Source organism: Lepus europaeus, chromosome 16, assembly GCF_033115175.1.
Source record: "Lepus europaeus isolate LE1 chromosome 16, mLepTim1.pri, whole genome shotgun sequence".
NCBI lineage: Eukaryota > Metazoa > Chordata > Mammalia > Lagomorpha > Leporidae > Lepus > Lepus europaeus.
Window position 1 is genome coordinate 50926935 of NC_084842.1, and position 21337 is coordinate 50948271.

Genomic DNA, 21337 nt, shown 5'->3' on the forward strand with positions numbered 1-21337 from the left:
AGCTGAAGAGTACAGAGGCTGAGAAGCTGGCTTAAGGGCACAGGTCTAGGCGGTCTAATTCCAGAATGTGCCGTGCCGCCTTTGATAATTTTGTGATAGCTTTTTGTCTGGTTCCGATTGTGTAGTAACATAAGGATCAGACGACGTATGTTAATCTTTATATTCATCAGAATGTGAGTTAGCCATCAAGAAAACTTAACTGGTAAAAGCGTATCTTTGTATTACTACTATCATGCTTCAGAGGAAGAGAAATTTTTGGCCAACGCTTCTCCCTGCTATTGTGTGTTAAAGGCCAGCAGTTGGCAGAGATCAACTCTTCCTAACCTAAAAAGGAAGTGCTGGTGTAGTTGCCTGCTGATTCAGTGTTGGTTTCATACCGTAAGACAGAACTACAATAACAGCCTCAAAGTGCAAAAATAGTGCAGTCACATGAGCCATCAACGGTCATCTTTAAAAACAGAATTGTAAAACTCGTGCAGTAGAGGTTAGTCTCATTTTCTGGCTGAAAAGGGGATATTGGTAGAGACGGGTGATTTCTGTTGTGACCTCCTATAATTTTAGAGAACTGACATTTGTCATAATCAAAGGAAGGAGCTCATTCGTGCTATTTTATAAGACATGATCAAATTTGACAGCAATTCTCAGAAGATCTTTCTTGGAGTCTAGAAGGTAGGTGTCAGAATTGTTTTCTTCACCAAAACTTGTGGCTTTTGTTTGTATTTTCCCTAGGGCTAGTATGACTTTGAAAAACTGTATTAGTAGCTAAACTTATCCAACACTTAATTTATCAGCTCTGTTCCAATAGCTTTCCATGAGTTGACTCCTTCAGTACTTACCATGAACTTAGGAAGTTCATGGTGCTGTTCTCTATCCTGTTTTAGAGCTACAAAAGCAGGTACAGAGAGGCCAAGTAAGTGGTCCAGCGAGACCCAGTGAGTGAGTCTCCAGAATTTTAGCTTCTAAGCAGTAAGCTCTATCGTCCCAACATCCCGAGGTTTAAAACATGTGAAACAACATTAAGATGTTCATTATCTTTTTTTCTTATTTTTAAAAAGCTACTACATTTTTCTTCCTTTTAAGAATAATGATGGCTCACCAAGTAACAGAGCCAGGCTCAGCTTTCTGTGTGTGTGTGTGTGTGTGTTTAATCAGCCCAGGCCCCTGCATGCCTGGTATAACCATTTAGGCTGATGGTAGCCATCACCTTGAAGATGAAGTACAACCCCATTAGCTCTATGTGCAAATCCCTTCCTGAACTGCTCCCATCCTGCCCCCGCTCTCCTCTCCTGCCTCTCCCTCCATCCCCTGTGGTGCGTCTCAACACACTGGTCACTCAGAAATGTTGCGATGCCCAAATCTCCCATGCTCTTTGGTAACTACCCAAGTTTGCTCACTATGTTCTCTCCTCCTTTCTATGAAAACTCCGTGAAGCCTTCCCTGACTCTATGTCCCATTGTCCTTGCTCGGTAAAGGACTTCCCACACTGCTGCAGGTGCAGCCGTCTCTTTCTAGTCCATTGCAGGTTCCTTGAGGACATGAGCTGTGCTTTCCTCACCAATTGCTACCTAAGAGTCAAATAAAAGAGATGAAGTAGTGAGGATGGGGGAAGATTATAGAATGACGTGAGGTTATTTATTCTGTTAATGTTTGACTTTATTATCCTGTCGCAGGAGTATATGACTGATTTTGGAACATAAACTATGCAGTGTGACCTGCTTTCTTCATGACCAGGAATTAAATGTTCATAGATTATGACATTTTCAACCATGGTATTCATGATACATGCAACAGTGAAATAGAAAACCAGGTGCTGGTAGTTCCTGTAAGTAGTATGGCTGGCTGTTGGGCATTAGAGATCTGGTGTTTGGCCTGGGGAGAGGAGCATCTCTCAAACTGGCCAGGTTTTCTGCAGTGCAGATAAATTTTATTATTTATTCAATAAAAAATTTAACATAGAAATTGAACATACTTATGGGGCACCCTGTGATGTTTTAATACATGCATGTATTATATAATGTGGAGCCAGGGTAAATACATCTGTATCCTCAAACTTAACATTTCTTTATAGTAAAAATGTTCAAACTCCCAGTTTCTAGTTTTTTCTCCTTCATAGGGAATATACAGTATCTGAATATTGTTTATTATCTCCCTAATGTGCAGTGGACATCTTACTCCTATCCAATTATAACTTAGTACCCACCCATCAGCCTTTCCTCAACCCTCCTTCCCCACTTGTCTCCCAGCCCCTGGTAACCTCCATTATACTGTTTAACTTCTGTGGGTGTCAACCTTTTTTTTTTAAGACTCCACATTGAGTGAGATCATGCAGTGCTTGTTTTTCTGTTTTTGGTGTATTTCGCTTAATGTAATTCAGTAATGATCTCCAGTTCCTGTTTGTTGCAAATGACCAGACTTCATAATTGTTAATGGCCAAGTAGTATTCCATGGTGTGTATGTACCGCATTTTCCTTAGCCACTCACCCGTGGGGGCACTCAGGTTGTTTCCATTTCCTCACTATTGTGAGTAGTGCTGCACCAAACATGGGAGTGCAGGGGTCTCTTCCAAAGGCTGATTTCAGTTCTCTTGGATGTATGCACAGCAGTGGGGCTGCTGGATACATGGAGTTCTGTGTTTAGTGTTTTTTCCTAAATGTTTGTTTATTTTTATGTGTTTGAAAGGCAGCACAAGAGAGAGCGCGAGTGAATGCAAGATTGATCATTTGTCTGTTAGTTTACTCCCCCAAATTCTCTTTCTCTCTCTTAGAAATTTATTTATTCATTTGAAAGTCGGAGTTGCAAAGAGAGAATTGAGAAAGAAAGAGAGAGGCGGGGGGGGGGGGGGGAGCGAGATCTTCCATCTGTTGATTCGCTCCCCAAATGACTGCAGTAGTCAGGACTGGGCCCAGGCTGAAGCCAGGAGCCAGGGGCTTCTTCTGGGTCTCCCATGTAGGTTGCAGAGGCCCAAATACTTGAGCTTTCTCTTGCTGCTTTTCCCAGGCTATTAGCAAGGAGCTGTATCGGGAGTGGAGCAGCTGAGACGTGAACCAGTGCTCATATGGGATGCTGGCATTGCAGATGGTGGCTTTACCAGCTATACCATTTCCCCAGATTCTCACACAGCAGCCAGGGCATCTCCCACATGGGTGGCAAGCACTCAAGTACTTGAGCCTTCATCTGCTATCTCCCAGGATGCACATTAGCAAGAAGCTGGACACAGAAGCAGAGCCCGAACTCAATTCCAGGTACTCCGATAACAGGATGCAGGCATTACAAGGGGTGGCTTACCTTGCTGCTCCACAGCACCTGGCCCTATTTTTAGTGTTTTGAGGACCTTCCATACTGTTACCCATGATGACTGTACTAACTTATATTCTCATCAGCAGTGCATGGGAGTTCCCTTTTTCTCCACACATTACTTGTCATCTTTGTCTTTTCAATAACACCTAGTGTAACTGGAGTGATGTGAATAGCTCGTTCATTGTGGTTTTGCTTTGCATTTCCCTGATGATTAGTGATGTTGAGCTTATTTTTCATGTACTTGTTGGCCATCTGTATGTCTTCCTTTGAGAAATTTCTGTTTATCTATTTCCATTTTAATTTTTTAAAAGTTTATTTTTGGGGCTGGTGCTGTGGCGCAGCAGGTTAAGCCATGGCCTGTAGTGCCAGCATCACATATGGGTGTTGGTTTGAGTCCCTGCTGCTCCACTTCCAATCTAGCTCTCTGGTAATGTGCCTGGGAAAGCAGTGGAAGATGGCCCAAATGTTTGGGCCTCTGTACCCACTTGGGAGACCTGAAGGAAGCTCTTGGCTCCTAGCTTCAGCCTGGTCCAGTACTGGTTGTTGCCATTTGGGGAGTGAATCAGCAGATGGATGAAAGACAGAGAAAGGTGGGGTGAGAGAGATAGATCCTCCATCCACTAGTTCATTCCCCAAATACCTGCAGTAGCCAGGCCAGAACCACTGAGCCAGGCTGAAGCAAGGAGCCAAGAACTCCATCAGGGTCTGCCATATGGGTGGCGGGGGCCCAAGCACTTGCGCCATCTTGTGCTGCTTTCCCAGAAGCATTATGAGGATCAGGGTTGAAAGTGGAGCGTGGAGCGGATGGAATTTGAACTTGCGTTCCAGTTCAGGGTGTGGGCATCTCAAGTGGTGGTCTAGCCTGCTATGTTATAATGCCTGCCCCCAACTGCTCATTAAAAAAAAAAGTGTTTATTTTAAAAGCACGGGGGTGGGGGGGATGAATGAATGCTCCCATCTGCTGGTTTACTTCCCAAATGCAAGCTGAAGTCATTTTTGTCCTTGGTGAGAGTAAAGGTCTATTTTCATTCTTTTGGGCAGAAACCCAACTTCTTTGAGCCATCAGCTCCTACCTCCAGGATGTGCATTGGCAGGAATATGGAATCAGGAGTGGAACTGGGAATCAAACCCAGGCACTCTGATGTAGTGTGTGAGCATCCTAAGTCCATCTTAACTGCTAGGTCAAACTCCTGTACCTACTACTCATTTTTTAAAAAAAATTTTTGCTATTGACTTGAGTCATATATTCTGATTATTAACCCCCCTACAGACTTATAACTTGTAAATAGAATATTCTTCATTCTGTTGATTTCTTCCTTTGCTGTGCAGGAGATATTTAGTTTGATGAAATCCTATTTATCCACTTTCGCATTTGTTTGTGTGCTTTTTGGTTCTGATCCAAAAATTCTTTCCCCATTTCAGTGTCCTGAAACATTTCCTCTAAATTTCTTCTAGTAATTTCAAATTTCAGGTCTTGGGGGCCGGCATTGTGGCATAGTGGGTAAAACTGGCAACGTCAGCATCCCTTTTGGGCACTGGTTTTGAGTCATGGCTGCTCCACTTTCAGTCCAGCTCCCTGCACCTGGAAAAGCAGCACAAGATGACTGTGCTCCTGCACCCTCGTGGGAAACTCAAATAAAGCTCCTAGCTCCTGGTGTCCATTTGGGGAGTGAACAAGTGGATAGTAGATCTCTCTTTCCCTGTATATGTGGGTCTACATCTAGGGCCTGTATTCTGTTTGTCTATTGTATCTATCTACTTTTATGCTAATACTATGCTTTTTTAAAATTTTATTTGAAAGTTAGAGTTACACACAGAGAGAAGGAGAGGCAGAGAGAGAGAGAGAGAGAGAGAGAGAGAAAGAGGTCTTCCATCAGCTGGTTCACTCCCCAGATGGCCAGAGCTGTGCTGATCCAAAGCCAGGAGCCAGAAGCTTCCTCTGGGTCTTCCCATGTGGGTGCAGGGGCCATCTTCTGCTGCTTTCCCAGGCCATAGCAGAGAACTGGATCGGAAGTGGAGGAGCCGGGACACGAACCCGCGCCCATATGGAATGCTGGCACTGCGGGTGGTGGCTTTCCCACTATACCACCGCAACGGCCCCAATACTATGCTATTTTAATCATGGTAGCTTTGTAATATATTTTAAAATTAGGTAGGTAGTATAATGCTTCCCACTTAGTTCTTTTTGCTGAAGACTGCTTTGGCTGTTTGGGAACTTTTGTGGTTCTATACAAATTTTAAGTGTTGGGGCCAGTGCCATGGCTCACTTGGTTAATCCTCTGCCTGCGGCGCCAGCATCCCATATGGGCGCCGGGTTCTAGTCCTGGTTGCCCCTCTTCAGGTCCAGCTCTCTGCTGTGTCGCGGGAGGGCAGTGGGGGATAGCCCAAGTCCTTGGGCTCCTGTACCCACATGGGAGACCAGGTAGAAGTACCTGGCTCCTGGCTTTGGATTGGTGTAGTTCTGGCCGTAGCGGCCATTTGTGGGGTGAACCAATGAAAGGAAGACCTTTCTCTCTGTCTGTCTCACTGTCTAATTCTGTCAAATAAAAGTTAAAATAAAATAAACAAATTTAAGTGTTATTTTTAGTTCTATGAAAAACATCATCTGTATTTTGGTAGAGATTGCCTGGAATCTGATTCTTCCAAGTCATGAACTTGTTGTATCTTTCCATTTGTTTGTGTCCTCTTCAATTTCTTTATTCAGTTTTAATCTTAGATAACTTTCATCTCTTTTGTTAAATGTATTCCTAGGTATTGCCCTCTTGATTTCTTTTTCAGATAATTTGCTATTATTGATTTTTATAAATTGGCTTGTATCCTGCAACTTCACTAAATCTGTTGATTAGTTCTAATAGCTTTTTGGTGGACTCTCTGGAGTTTTCTTTTCTTTTTTTTTTAAAAAAAAAGATTTATTTATTTATTTGAATGTCCAGAGTTACACACAGAGAGAATGAGAGGCAGAGAGAGAGAAAGGTCTTCCATCTGCTGGTTCACTCTCCAGTTGGCTGAAACTGCTATAGCTGTATTAATCCCAAGCCAAGAGCCAGGAGCCAGGAGCTTTTTCCAGGTCTCCCATGCAGGTGCAGGAGCCCAAGCACTTGGGCTATCTTCTACTGCCTTCCCAGGCCATAGCAAAGAGCTGGATTAAAAGTAGAGCAGCTGGGACTGGAACCAGTGCCCATATGGGATGCCGGCATTGCAGGCAGTGGCTTTATTCACTATGCCACAGCTCTGGCCCCTGGCGTTTTCTATATATAAGATCCATATCATCTGCAAACAATGGTAATTTGACTTCTTCCTTTCTGATTTGGATGCTCCTATTTCTTTCTCTTGCTTAATTGCTCTGGATAGGGCTTGCAATATCATGCTGAAGAAAAGTGGTAAGATGGACATTTCACCTTGTCTTGTTCCAGATCTTAGAAAACTTTCAGCTTTCCCTGTTCAGTGTGATGCTGGCTTGTAACATATGACCTTATGTTGAGGTATAGTCCTTCTATACCTAATTTGTTCAAAGTTCTTTTTTTATTTTCATGAAGAAATGTGAAATGTTACCAAATGCCCTTTCTGCATGTATTGCAATGATCATATGGTATTTGTCTTTCATTCTGTTGATGTGGTGGATCATTATTGATTTACATATGTGGAACCATCCTTGCATACAATGTGGATTAGTTTTAATACAGTCATGTAAGGGTAATTGTAGTAGCAAATGCAAATGAAAGGGATGAATAGATTAATTATGGCCTCCAGCTGTGATAGCCAGTAGAGAAGATAGCAATGCAGCTTAGAGTCTGTATCTTCTTCCTTTTCCCTTGGTCAATTTGTTTAACCTTAGTGCTTCATTTACCCTGCTGTGAAACGCAGATGCTACCTAGCCCATGACTTCACTGGGATGGGTGGTTCTGCATTTAATTCTGGGGCACTCTGAATTTGGTAGATGGGGGGAACAGTGGTAACTTGGCTCCTAAGAGCAGTTGTGAACATGTCGGGACTGTTGTGGTTTCCAAGACTTGCTTCCTGTTCTGTTTCCTTATACGTTCTGCAAAGGATAGCTTCACTAGTAGCAGTCAAGAAATGTGCCCATCTCTATTTTTCCACCTGTTTATGATGGACCCTTTCTGTAGTTGCAGAAAAATTGTTTCTAAGTAGGCCTACCCACAACTTTGATCAGGATTTTAAAAAGTTCAATGAGAAGTATTTTTTAACCTTTTATTATGGAATATTTTAAATATACTCAAGAACAGATGGAATGATAGTACAGTGAACCCCATTTACCTGCCACCCAGAAAAATAACCCTGGGCCATTTCCTCTATCGCCAAGATACACAGTGAGTCCCTCCCATTGCCTTTGTCTTATAGAAGACACATCTTTTTGAAAAAGATGTATTTGTTTATTTGAAAGCAGAACACAAGAAAGAGAGAGAGAAAAAGAGAAAGAGAGAGAGAGAGATCTTCTACCTATTGGTTCATTCTCAAATGGCTGCAACTGTCGCATCTGACCAGGCTGAAGCCAGGAGCCGGGAATTCCATCCAGGTCTCCCATGTGGGTGGCAAGGGCCCACGTAGTTGACCATCTCCCCAGGTGTATTAGCAGGAAGCTGAATCAGAAGTGGAGCAGCTGGAACTAGAGCTGGCATTCTGATAGGGGATGCCAATGGCACAGTGGTGGCTTAACCCACTGCGTCACAGCACTGGCCTCGGAAGTCATATCATTTCTTTCACATCTCTGAAAGTCAAGAAGTCCTGGCTTAATCTGAACTGTGATCCTATCTGAATTTCTAAACACTTAAACAGAACTTCCTTGATGCCATCAGACATGCGGTCAGAAGAAATTGGTTAAAAATAATTTTATGTTTGGAACCTTTCCAATTGATAGGTTGTATTACTAAAGTTCCCTGTACATTGGTCATTTGAAACACCACTTGAATGAATGCTCCCCTAGAAATCATGGGACAAGCAGTCCTGGCAGTCATTGGACCCACAGAAACCCATGGCATACATAATGCGGCAGTTCTGTGTTTCTCTTTGAGAACCTTCTAGAGACCTGGCTCTAAAACACACATTTTCTTTCTCTTGCTGCTGTTTTTATGTGATCCCTTCTCCGCGTGTCCCCTTGGTCACTCCCCAGCACTCTCACCCCTGTCTGCTTGTGCTGTCCCCCCTCAATCAAGCAAAGGGAATTTACTGGAAAAACCCAAAGGAGGATGTTGCTGTCTTGGCGGCAGCAAGGCGGGCAGGGAAGCCGCAGATTTGGCCATTGTGTATTGTGTTTACCAGTGGCTGCCACTCTCCACCTGTCCCGGATATTACATTTTCTGCCTTGACCTTTTTGCTGTCCATAACTCTCACCCACCAGCAACTCAGGAAGCTTAGCTCCCCCAAGTTTCTCTTAAGAGGTGGTGTTTATGTGATTCTAGTTATTTCTGCTGTCATGAAGACATGCAATTTTATTTTTAAAAAGCCCTGCACGTGTGAAGTATCTCCTGAAGAGTCTTAGAACACACACTTGCACACACACACGCACGCACACACTCAAACATACACACATGGACACACACATACTCTCAAACACAAACACATGCACACGCTCAGGTACACAAGCACACAGCTGATACAAAAGCAAAATTCTACTAGGAAATGCTAACCATAGAAACCCAAGAACCCAAGCTGAGGCTAAAGAGCCTTTTTTATGTTTCTATTTCTTTTTCTTTTCTTTCTTTTTTTTTAAGCAAAGGTATTTGTAGGGGGACACCCAAGGATTACTATCTCCTGTGGTTGAGGAGGAGTCCCTGACGGGTTGGCTCTGTCTCTGAGAGTTATAGTGGGATAGTTACTGTGGTAACTGGAGATTGACAGGACATTCGTGGAGAGGTGGTCACAATGCTTTTAAGAAGGGTTCAACACATTGATGTGTGGAAAGCTGTGGGACAGTCCCAGGTGAACGAACGGTGCCATTGTGAGTGTTAACCTGTGGTCATCTTTGCTATTGGAATCTGAGTTAAGGCAGATACTCTGCTTGCGTCTATTTAAGTTCACCTGAGAGAGCCATTGTGGACCCTTGGTGCTGGATTCGGAGCCCGACTTCCACCACTGAGTTCCATGCGCGTTTTCAGTCCCTGGGTGTCCCCTTGCAGCACTAAAGGCTGAGAATGTGTGCAGGGGGCAGGTCTGTCTCCAGAAGCCAAACGCCACGTGAAAATCTGTTTTTTATCTCTGCACTTTCTGTATCTTGTCAGTATAGGATTGAAACTTGATGGCAGCAAGTAGGGGTTTGGGATTTGTTCTGGAATGCTTGTCTCACAGGAGAGGGGATTCAGAGTTATGATGTAAATACTGGAGGGGATTTTTACTGAATGTATATCCATGGGTCAAATCTTGTGTGTAGGCCAGCGCCGCGGCTCACTAGGCTAATCCTCCACCTGTGGCTCCAGCATCCCGGTTCTAGTCCCAGTTGGGCGCCAGATTCTGTCCCAGTTGCACCTCTTCCCGTCCAGCTCTCTCTACTGTGGCCCGGGAGGGCAGTGGAGGATGGCCCCAGTGCTTGGGCCCTGCACCCACATGGGAGACCAGGAGGAAGCACCTGGCTGCTCCTGGCTTTGGATCGGCCTAGCACACCAACTGTAGCAGCCATTTGTGGGGTGAACCAATGGAAGGAAGACCTTTCTCTCTGTCTCTCTCACTGTCTAACTCTGGCTATCGAAAAAAAAAAAAAAAATCTTGTGTGTAAGTTAATAATTCCAGTGGTTTTTTTTAAAGATTTATTTATTTATTTGAAAGGCAGAGAGAGAGAGAGAGAGAGTCTTCCATCTGCTGGTTCACTCCCCAAATGACCGCAATAACTGGGGCTGGGCTGATCTGAAGCTAGGAGCCCCAGGAGCTTCTTCTGGGTCTTCCATGTGGTGCAGGGGCCCAAGGGCTTGGACCATCTTCTGCTGCTTTTCCAGGCCACAGCACAGCGCTGGATCCGAAATGGAGCATCCGGAACTTGAACCCGTGCCTGTGTGGGAAGCCATCACTGTAGGTGGCGGCTTTACCTGCTATGCCACAGCACTGGCTTCTACATTTTAATTCCATTAGTTTTTTGGAGTTCCCTCTGACAGTGATGGGTCGAAAATAATGAAAGCCAAATAAAGTTAGAAATAAGTGGGCCGGCGCCGTGGCTTAACAGGCTAATCCTCTGCCTTGAGGTGCCAGCACACTGGGTTCTAGTCCCGGTCGGGGTGCCGGATTCTATCCCAGTTGCCCCTCTTCCAGGCCAGCTCTCTGCTATGGCCCGGGAAGGCAGTGGAGGATGGCCCAAGTGCTTGGGCCCTGCACCGGCATGGGAGACCAGGAAAATCACCTGGCTCCTGGCTTCGGATCAGCGCGGTGTGCTGGCCGCAGTGGCCATTGGAGGGTGAACCAACGGCAAAAAGGAAGACCTTTCTCTCTGTCTCTCTGTCTATCCACTCTGCCTGTAAAAAAAAAAAAAAAAAAAAAAGAATTAGAAATAAGTGGGTGACTTAATCCAGGGTTGCTCAACTGTCAGCCACTATGTGTACTATACATATGATTTTCTCACTGTTTATTTAGTGTTTTCCTTTAAATATTTTAATATTCTTTATTTTTAAGACTTATTTATTTGAAAGTTAGAGTTAGAGAGAGAGGGTATCTGCATCAGCAGGATGCCAGAGACAGGAGCAGAGATGGGAATTGGTCCAAAGCACTCTCCCGTATGGGATGTGGACATCCCAACCAGTGTCTTAACCACTAAGGCAAATGCCTGTCCCAGTGACCAGGATTGGAATTAGATACAGGCACCCTGATGTGAGACCTCACCGGCGGCTTCAGTAGTAGGCTGAATGCCCACCACCCACAAACTTTTTGAAGTACTCCCACATTAACTCATTTGATTCTCACAGCAAACCTGTGAAATAGATAGTATTATTATTCCCACATCACAGATGAAACTGTTTATTTGCCTGTGTTATTATATTGGGAGCTCTACTATCCTCTTGGGAAATGTGAGCCCCAGTTCTCAGTGCTCTCTTCACACTCCCTGGGGAGGGACCTCAGGGTGACCCAGAGTCTGGGTTGCTGAGTGAGAAGGGAGCGTTGGCGCTCCTGAACCACAGCTCAGAGAGATTGCTGGGTTTGGTCACTGGTGTTTGGAGAGCAGCTTTAGCTGACTGTGAGGTGGGAGGCAGATGGCAGGTGGTTATGGAGTGAGTGAGTGGGTGGGAAGGAAGTGGATGTTGAGGGTGCAAACAGCTCTTTTGTGAGGGGAGGAGAGGAGTGGGGCAGCAGCAGGGCCGGAAGGGCGGTGCTTGGTCAGAGTGGGGAAGCCTGAATGTGCATGGGAGAAGTAATTCTTAGATAAGGACGCCTCTCTCCCTCTGCTGGCTGAAGCCCAGTCTTTGTTCAGCATGGCCCCCTTGGGGTAGGGACTCCATGGAGCCTCTCACACCCTTGCAGCTGGGACACCCATGTGTCTGGTGGGCTTTGGGGTCAGTTGAGATCCTTGAGCTGCAGAGTGGGGAGAGTAGGGTGCACCTCGCAGGGATATTGTGGTGGTGGTGGGGATGGAGTAACATCTGTGAAGTGCGAGCAGCGGTCTGTCTCCACGTTAGTGTCTCCTTGACCTCTTCAGAGATTGGGTGAAAGAGAAGACAGAAGGGCCAAATCTTAAGAGGTCTTTTGAACTGGGGGGAGAATGAAGGTGGGGTGTGCCCCCCAGGATGGCTGCTGTCTGGCCCCCAAGGCAGGGAGGGAGATTGTCCACTGAGGCCAGGGGGATGGGCAGGGTTTGTTGTTTCGAAGGGCCTGGTACTTTCTATGGAGGCCACCAGGTTCTCTCCACTAGAGATACACAAAAGACCTGAAGAGCAGCAGCGAGGGCCCGGCTGGGAGAGAGGACAGGATTGGAGCAGGGTGCAAACGGACTAGGGAGAGGGTGGGCAAACTAGGGACTGGAAAAAATGCAAAGAGGATATACATTCATGTATGTGTATGTGTGTGAGACACAGGTGGGGGCGGGAGAGGGAGAGAGGGAGATAGAAATAGAGAGAAGGGAGAGGGAGAGAAATAGAAGTAGAGAGATGGCACTGGGAAATGGCAGCCAGAGTCCTGTTAGGGTAGGGGCTGCTGATAGCCAGAGAGTAGGCAGGTGTCCCAGTCTCATGGAGACAGTGGGGATGCAGAGTGGGTTCCTGGGAGCAGGAAAGGTTGCTAGTATTAGCAGAAGCAGTCAGGGACAGCCAAGTCACCCCAAGTGCCACAGTGTTCTTCTCATCTCCCTGCTTCTCCTCCTGCTCTCTACTGCGTGCATACCTAGCAAGTGAAAAGCAACCCTGGTCACTGTACAGCTTTTAGTGTGCATTGTTTTCAGTTCATCTTATTCGGCAAATACTTTGTAATTAATAATTTTTATGGGTGCATCATGTTACCTTTGCACAGACTGCTTTGTGTTGTTTTGAATAGATGCCCAGGTGTGAGATTACTGCCCTCAAGGGTGACAGTGACTTTGGGGAGAAGGATCTTGTTGTGCCCTGAGTTCATTGCTGCAGGTACATCTGCATTGAGCAGGGAGGGAGGGCAGTGGGGGAGGAGAGGAGAGCGTTTGTGTGATTAGCTTAAGTCACCTGCGTGACTGAGCTCTGAGTGCTGTCTCTCCTGGGAAACTAGGGCTGCCTGGAGTTTGCGGCGGTGATTGAATGAACGGAGCTTTCATTGGTTTGGTCTTTGATGCTGTCTTTAGAGGGGCTCTCATCAAGAAGTTGAAGCAGGTTTCTGACTGGGAGGGGAAGGCGGCAGTGAAAGGGAGTCTCTTTGTGTCCTAGACGTTTGAGGACAAGGACAGAAAAGTTTCCTCTTGAGAAACCAAAGGACTGAATTTTGATTAGAGTTCATCACAGTGCTAAGTGTTTTGGATAATTTTAACAGTTAAAAGGAGACAATAGGGGCCGGGGCTGTGGCACAGTAGGTTAATCCACCTGCGGCACTGGAATCCCACAGGGCACCAGTTCTAGTCCCAGCTGCTCCTCTTCTCATCCAGCTCTCTGCTGTGGCCTGGGAAAGCAGTGGAAGATGGCCTAGGCACTTGGGCCCCTGCACCCTCATGGGAGATCTGGAAGAAGCTCCTGGCTCCTGGCTTCAGATTGGCGCAGCTCTGGCCATTGCAGCCATTTGGACAGTGAACCAGCAGATGGAAGACCTTTCTCTCTGTCTCTCCCTCTTACTCTCTGTAACTCTACCTTGCAAATAAATAAAACCTTAAAAAAAAAAAAAAGGAGACATGATTAGATAATTATTTAAGAAATTTGTGATTTAATAACTTCATTAACAAATATTACTGCTATTAACATTGTTTCTGATATCAGCCATGGTTTGTAATGCCCCCCCTTTTCTTTTAACAGAAAAAATACAGAAAAGGATTTATTGATATTTCCAAAATCAAATGTGTGGAAATAGTGAAGAATGATGACACTGTCATTCCCTGTCAAAATAAGTATCCATTTCAGGTGAGCTGGCAGCTTTTAATCATGTTTGCTGTTTGACATTAGTTTCCTGACAGCCTTTGGTGACTGCTTTTTGGGTTTATTTGCCACTTCGATAATAATTGCTTTTTCCTGTGAATGGCTTAAATCTTTGGTGAAATGTTAGCTCATTCATATTTTGATCTGTTAAGACTCTGCTAATGGTCCCAAGTGTTTCAACTCCAGATCTTGTTCTCTACTGTTCAGATTTGTCAGGGAGCAGTTAGGATAAGCAGTAAAGGCTGAGGCCAGGTACAGTGGGGTGAAGTTTTCCCCATGACTTTGAGGAGCTGAGCAAGGGCAGGAGCGAGTTACTCTAAAGCAGAAATGAGATGAAAAAGCTGTTTATGTTGAAAAAAAATATTAAGTATTATATATTGATTAAACTGTGCTTTTTAAAGGGTAATCCTGTTATTTCATTTTTTCCCCTCCGAATGATCCTGTCACATAAGGAGGGTCAATGTCACAGCATTCTCATTGATGCTCTGAGGAAACTGAGGCTCCCAAATGTTGAATGGGTTATGCGTTGCCACTTTGTGAATTTAAAGCATGCACGTTCCCAAGGAGGATAAGTGTGGCATCCGGGCCTATGTACCTGGCAGGTGCACCCATGCTGTGACAACTCAGGCAGCACAGGGACCCCCTGCAGCAGCAAATCCCCCTCTTCTCTGGTGGAGGACGTTTTGATGGTTTCCAATGAGCAGTGAACGTCCCAAGTGAAAGTCGCCTTTCACCCGGCTGTGGTCTCACCGCGTCCTGAGGGGAAGGTTGCAGAACTATTTCTCAATGTAATGTCCCCGTGGTGTCCTGTGGTTTTTCATGGGTACCATGAGATTATCTACCACATTTGAAACGAACATGTACTGGGTTGGGAGATGAAGGTAACCTGGAAGCCATGAGCTACAATATCGGAGCTTTAGAATGGTGTCTGCGTTATTCTCCACTACAGGGCTGCAACATGGAGGGAGGAAGGCCTGCGTGTCATCCCCTTCCCTGCATTCCTTTCTTTCTGTCTGCATTTTTCTATTTGAGGAGCAGAGCCAGCCAAGTGCTCACAGGGGCAACGCTGGCTTCAAGTCATTTAGCATCCCCGTGTCCTTCTCCTCTTCTGAAAACTGGGAAGAGTAATAATAGTAATAATAATAGTATTCACTTCATGGGTTGTTGTGAGGATTAACTGAGATGATACATAATAGTTTAGACATATGGCAAGAGCGCAGTGGCAGTTGCTAGTATTGCGTTTGTTATTTCTCTTACTGCTGTTCTGTTAACAATACCCCCACCACCCAGATCTAGCAATAAGCCCCACTGAAATCTTCTTGATTAAGAATGTTGGATGCAGATATAATGGGATATGTGTATTTGATTTTGTTTGAAGGTTAGCCTGGAACCACTCCTACCACACTCCTGATGGCTATGAGACGTTTTAGGGGCTGGCAGGCAGTTGTGAGGAGCTACGTTTCTCTTGATCTAGGACCGAGATTTTTTTCCCCAGGGAAAGGGATCTACGTTGTGAACTTTGGATTTTTTTTTTTTATTTTTTTATTTTTTTGACAGGCAGAGTGGATAGTGAGAGAGAGAGACAGAGAGAAAGGTCTTCCTTTTTGCCGTTGGTTCACCCTCCAATGCCGCTGCGGCCGGCGCATCGCACTGATCTGAAGGCAGGAGCCAGGTGCTTCTCCTGGTCTCCCATGCAGGTGCAGGGCCCAAGGACCTGGGCCATCCTCCACTGCCTTCCCGGGCCATAGTAGAGAGCTGGCCTGGAAGAGGGGCAACCGGGATAGAATCCGGCGCCCCGACCGGGATTAGAACCTGGTGTGCCGGCGCCGCTAGGCGGAGGATTAGCCTGTTAAGCCACGGCGCCGGCTTGGATTTTTTTTTTAAATTTATTTTATTTGAAAGACTTACAGAGAGAGGTAGAGACAGAGAGAGAGGTCTTCCATCCACTGGTTCACTCCCCAGATGGCTGCAATGGCCGGAGCTACACCAATCCAAAGCCAAGAGCCAGGAGCTTCCTCCGGGTCTCCCATGTGGGTGCAGGGGCCCAAGGACTTGGGCCATCTTCTACTGCTATCCCAGGCCATAGCAGAGAGCTGGATCAGAAGAGGAGCAGCCAGGACTAGAACTGGTGTCCGTATGGGATGTTGGTACTTCAGGCCAGGGCGTTAACCCGCTGTGCCCCAGCGCCAGCCCATGGCTTGGTTTTAAGGATGATGATGGGAGGCTGGTGCTGGGTGTAGTAGATTAAGTCTCTGCCTGCAGTGCTGGCATCCCATGTGGGTGCTGGTTCGAGTCTCAGCTGCTCCACTTCCAAGCCAGCTCCCTGCTAATGGCCTGGGAAAGCAGTGGAAGATGGCCCAAGTGCCTGGGCCCCTGCACCCATGTGGGAGACCTAGAAAAAGCTCCTAGTTCCTGATTTTGGACCAGCTCAGCTCCAGCTGTTATGGCCATTTGGGGAGTGAACCAGTGGGTGAAAGATTGATCTCTCTGTCTCTGTAACTCTGCTTTTCAAATAAATAAATAAATCTTTTTCTTAAAGAATATGATAAAAATAGAACAGAAAACATTCCATCCTTGAACTACTTTAAATTGTTGAGATGAATAAATGTATGAACAATTAACAAAGATTCACTACCACTAGAACTGCCCAAGAACTACTAAAGGAAGTTTCACCACTACTAGTGGCCAGTCATTTGGCACAGCAGTTAAGACACTGCTTGGGATGCCCACTCCCATGTTCAAAGTGCCTGGGTTTGAATCCTAGCTCTGGCTCCTGATTCCAGCTTCCTGTTAATGCAAACCCTAGGAGGCGGCAGTGATGCCTTAAGTAACTGGGCTTCTGCCACACAGGTCGGAGACCTAGATTGTGTCCCCAGCTGTTGGCTTCAGCCTCAACTATTGCAGGCATTTTGGGCATGAACCATTGGATAAGAGTGCTGTCTGACTCTCTGCCTTGCATATACATTTAACAAAATTTTAAATTGCATCCGGTTCAGATGCAAGATGAAAAAGTAAAAGTAGAAGTAGACATTTTCCAAAGGGGTTTCTTCCTCTTGCAGCATGTTGTAGCCCTGGGACAGGCTGGAGGGACCAGGGAGGAAGAGAACCACCTGCCTATAGGATACCTGCTCCTTGCTTCCTAGGATGAGTCCTGTCTGATGGCAGCTGGGGGTTTCCCCAAAGGGTGTCCTGTCTTTCCTGGGTTTTAAATCCAGATCTGCCTGTCTGTCTAACGTAGGGATGGGGAATATCTGACTCACAGGCTGTAGGAGGCCTGTGAAAGCACTTGGTGTGGCCCTGCCAAGATAACCTTAGGTGGGACTCAAAATTCAATACATCTGTAGCAGTCTAATGTTTAAGTTGATAATTTTGCATGGCCCACAGATGGTGTTATAAATATCCAAATGGCCCTTGGCAGAAAAAGTGTTCTCCAACCCTGACAAATCCTTCCTTCCTTCCTTCCTTCCTTCCTTCCTTCCTTCCTTCCTTCCTTCCTTCCTTCGGCAGAGTTACAGAGAGAGAAAGAGAGAGAGGAAGAGACACAGAGAGAAAGAGAATGCTCAGTTTGTTGGTTCACTCCCCAAATGGCCACAACAGCTGGAGCTAGGCTGGTCCAAAGCCAGCTGCCAAGAGCTTCTTTAGGTTCTCTCACATGGGTGCAAGGGCCCAAGCACTTGGGCCATTTTCCACTCCACTGCTTTCTCAGGTGCATTACCAGGGAGCTGGATCAGAAGTGGAACATCTGGAACTTGAACTGGCACCCATATGGGATGTCAGCATCCCAGGCAGTGGTTATACCCACTGTGCCACAACGCTGGCCCCCTATGCTGCTTCTTCTATACCACACTATCATTAAAAGTCTGTTGAGGGGCTGGTACTGTGGCACAGTGGGTTGAAGCCCTGGCCTGAAGCGCTGGCATCCCATATGGGCTCTGACTCTAGTCCCGGCTGCTCCTCTTCTGATCTAGCTCTCAGCTATGGCCTGGGAAAGCAGTAGAAGATGGCCCAGGTGCTTGGACCCCTGCACCCACATGGGAGACCAGGAAAAAGCTCCTGGCTCCTGACTTCAGATCAGTGCAGCTCTGGCTCTTGCGGTCATCTGGGGAGTGAACCAGTGGATGGAGGACCTCTCTCTCTCTCTCTCTCTCTGCCTCTCCCTCTCTCTATCTCTCTCTGTAACTCTGTCTTTCAAATAAATAAAATAAATCTTTTTTTAAAAAAAAGTCTATTGAGAGCTGGGCATTTGGCCTAGTTGTTAAGATGCCTGCATCTCACATTGGAGTGCCTAGATACTATCCCTGGCTCCCTGTTCCTGATTCCCGTTTCCTGCTAATGCAGACCTGAGAGGCTACAGGTGGATGCTTGAGTAACCCATGTGGAAGACCTGGATTGAGTTCCTAGTTCCTGGCTTTGGCCTGGCCCAGCCCTGGCTATTGCTGACATTTGAGGGATTAACCGCTGGGGGTAGGAGGTGTGTTTGTGTGTATGTGTGTGTGTGTGTATCTTTCTCACCATCTCTCAAACAACAAAGTCTACTGAATAGATAAATGAGTGAACAAAGACTTAAAGAGGAGGGAGGCTCACAACTAACTGTCCGTGAAGGAGAGGCTTCCTCCTGCTGGAAATGGCTTCTGTGCTTCAAGGTTTGCGAAGCTTTTCCCTCACCGACAGCCTCTGCTGTGGAGGGTGACTCGCAACACACGAGAAACCTGGCTCCCCAGATCCACCCTGCCATGGGAGCTGTCCACATGGATGCCCGAGGAGTGACCTGGGGTTTGCTGAGGGAAAGACACAAGCCCTGAATATCTCTTCTAGTCTACTAAACTACCTGAGATGCAAAACTTAGATGCTTATTTATTATTTGGGTTTAGGATGGGGTTTTCTAGAAACTTACTGGAGAAACCAGTGCCCCAAGTTAGCTAGGTAATACATCAAAACGGAGTTTGTGTTGGTTTTTGTTTTATTAGCTAATCTTGATTTAACAAAATTACAAGCTCATGGTACTGACAGGAGGTGAGTTTGGAGAGTAAGTTAGGCTGCGTGGAGCTTGGAAAGGCAGATTCTAGGAGAGTCAGGGGCAGCATAGGAGAAACCCCATGAATAAGAGAAGCCTTTGGGGATCAAGCAGATCCCACTCACGTGACTGAACCTCACCCGCTTTGCTTTTCTCTTATGGAAAGTGAGACTTCTAACCACTAATACACACCTGGGCTGCTACTCAGATTAAAAGAGGCCATGTGTGTAAAATGCTTAGACCAGAGTAGGCACTTGGTAAATAAAATTATTATAATAGTTTGTAATAAAGTAAATTATTTGTATAATACACCCAAAAGCCCAACCGTAGCAGTTTTTTTTCCAGATACCTCTGTCAGTTCAGAATGCCTGTTTCATGATGCATTGTAAACTCATTCCTCCATACAGAGTTGGTTGCATGGGAGAACCTGGGTGAGGTGTGAAAGCCACATAGAGAATGAAGAAACTTACCTCCCACATCTGCTTTTCTTTATCTCTCTGATACTGTGTCTCCCGTCCTATCTAGTAATTAGGTATTTCTAAACATATTTTGGAAACAGGTTTGACATTTGGTTCATTTTTGTATCCTGCAAAGTTAGTTTCTCAGGCTTCATTTTGTTATTAATATGAAAAATGGCAAAAAATAAGACCATTGAGTTGACCAGGAGAGACGACCTCTACAAGAGTTGCCGTGGTGGAGAGCTTGGGCTCTGGAATGAGAGTCCTGGCTTTCTGTGCCACCAGCCCGTGGTGAATGAAAGGTCCACAGCACAACATGAGGGGATGCCATTTGCATTGCCTGCTGTGTGAGTGGCGCCCCCTGTAGTTACAGTGGAGTGAAGGGCCTGTGGATGTGCCTTACACTCCTCGTGTGTAAAATGGAAAGGCTGATCCCTGGGCGGTAGGATTGAGTGAATGTCTGTAAGACACATACCCCAGGCTTGCTAGAGGTCCCACTACAGTCACTGACAGTGGCACTGACAGTGGAGTGATGCCGAATGAGAAGTCCACTCATTTAAAATTGTCTTGAAAAATAATGGCTGAGAATAATCCCTGTTACAACAAATGTGTTTAAGGACTTTTAGTTAATTGGGTTGAAAGCAATACTGAGGTTAATGAAGCAGCCTGGCCCCTGGATATTTTTTTCCCAAAACAGTCTTGCAAAATGTGTGTCCTGTTTGATGTGGAAACAAAGAAATAAGTGTGCTTTTTTAAGAAAGGCCCTACACTGTGGTGCAGCGGGTTAATGCCCTGGCCTGAAGCACTGGCATCCATATGGGTTAGAGACCCGGCTGCTCCACTTCCAATCCAGCTCTCTGCGATGGCCTGCGAAAGCAGTAGAAGATGGCCCAAGTCCTTGGGCCCCTGCACCTGCATGGAAGACCCAGAAGAAGTTCCTGGCTGCAGGCTTTGGATCGGCACAGCTCTGGCTGTTGCAGCCAATTGGGGAGTGAACCATTGGGTGGAAGACTTCTCTCTCTCTGTCTGCCTCTCCTCTCTCTGTGTAACTCTGACTTTCAAATAAAGGCGGTTAGGTTCTTTGGGTCTGAAGTAGTTGACTGTTACTCAGACATTCAGGAATTATGTATTGGTGCCTGTGGTACCAAGGGCTCTGGGCAAGACAGAAATGCTGTGTCTAAATATTTCTCACCAGGTTCTTTTATTTTAGGTTGTCCACGATGCAAATACGCTTTATATTTTTGCACCTAGTGCCCATAGCAGGGACCAGTGGGTGAAGAAATTAAAAGAAGGTAAAACTCATATAAATGAAAGATTAATGTGTCCATAATTTTAGGAGATATAACATTGCCATCACTACCACAGAAAGGTAGCTAGTGTAATTCTTGCATTTATAATCTCCTAACCTGGAGTGACTTTCTTCAAGGATATTCTGTTACTGTAAATGATACCAACATGCTGAAGATAACTTCCCTTTTTAAAATGTAATTCTTGGGGCTGGTGTTGTGATGTAGTGCATAAGGCTGCCACCTGCGATACTGGCAATCCCATTTGGGCGTGGTTCGAGTCCCTGCTGCTCTACTTCTGACCCAGTTCCCTGCTAATGGCTTGGAAAAAGCAGCGGAGGATGGTCCAAGCATTTGGGCCTCTGCCACCCACACAGGAGACCCAGATGAACATCCTGGCTTCATACTGGCCCAGCCCTGGCTGTTGAAGCCATCTGGGGAGTAAAATACTAGATGGAAGAACCCTCTTTCAAAATAAATAAATCTTTAAAAAATAGTAGTGATAAAATCTGAGTCTTCCAAGTGGCATATAGGTAGTTTTTAAGAAAAACCTGAATGTATAAAATATCTGAAAGTGGTAACACATGGACTTTCGTGAGAACACAATTCTGTATTTTCTAGGAAATTGCCTGTGTTGTCAACATTTGGTGTAGATGGGTTGATATATACCTCAGTGGTTATATGGGTGATTATTTTTGCACAATGCTTATCACTTCGACAGAAAAATGGTGGTGGAGCAACTTTTATGTTGATCTATCATGATGTAGC

The 21337-nt window shown here is 45.8% G+C and overlaps 1 protein-coding gene across 1 annotated transcript in view; it reads left to right on the plus strand.

The window, feature by feature from the left end:
* TEC (tec protein tyrosine kinase) overlaps positions 1–21337 on the plus strand; it is a 113862-nt gene that overhangs the window by 61128 nt on the left and 31397 nt on the right. Inside the window, exons 3-4 of the mRNA XM_062212703.1 lie at positions 13692–13796; positions 20494–20575. Of these exons, the coding sequence (XP_062068687.1) occupies positions 13692–13796; positions 20494–20575 (187 nt within the window). The remainder of the gene's footprint in view (positions 1–13691; positions 13797–20493; positions 20576–21337) is intronic.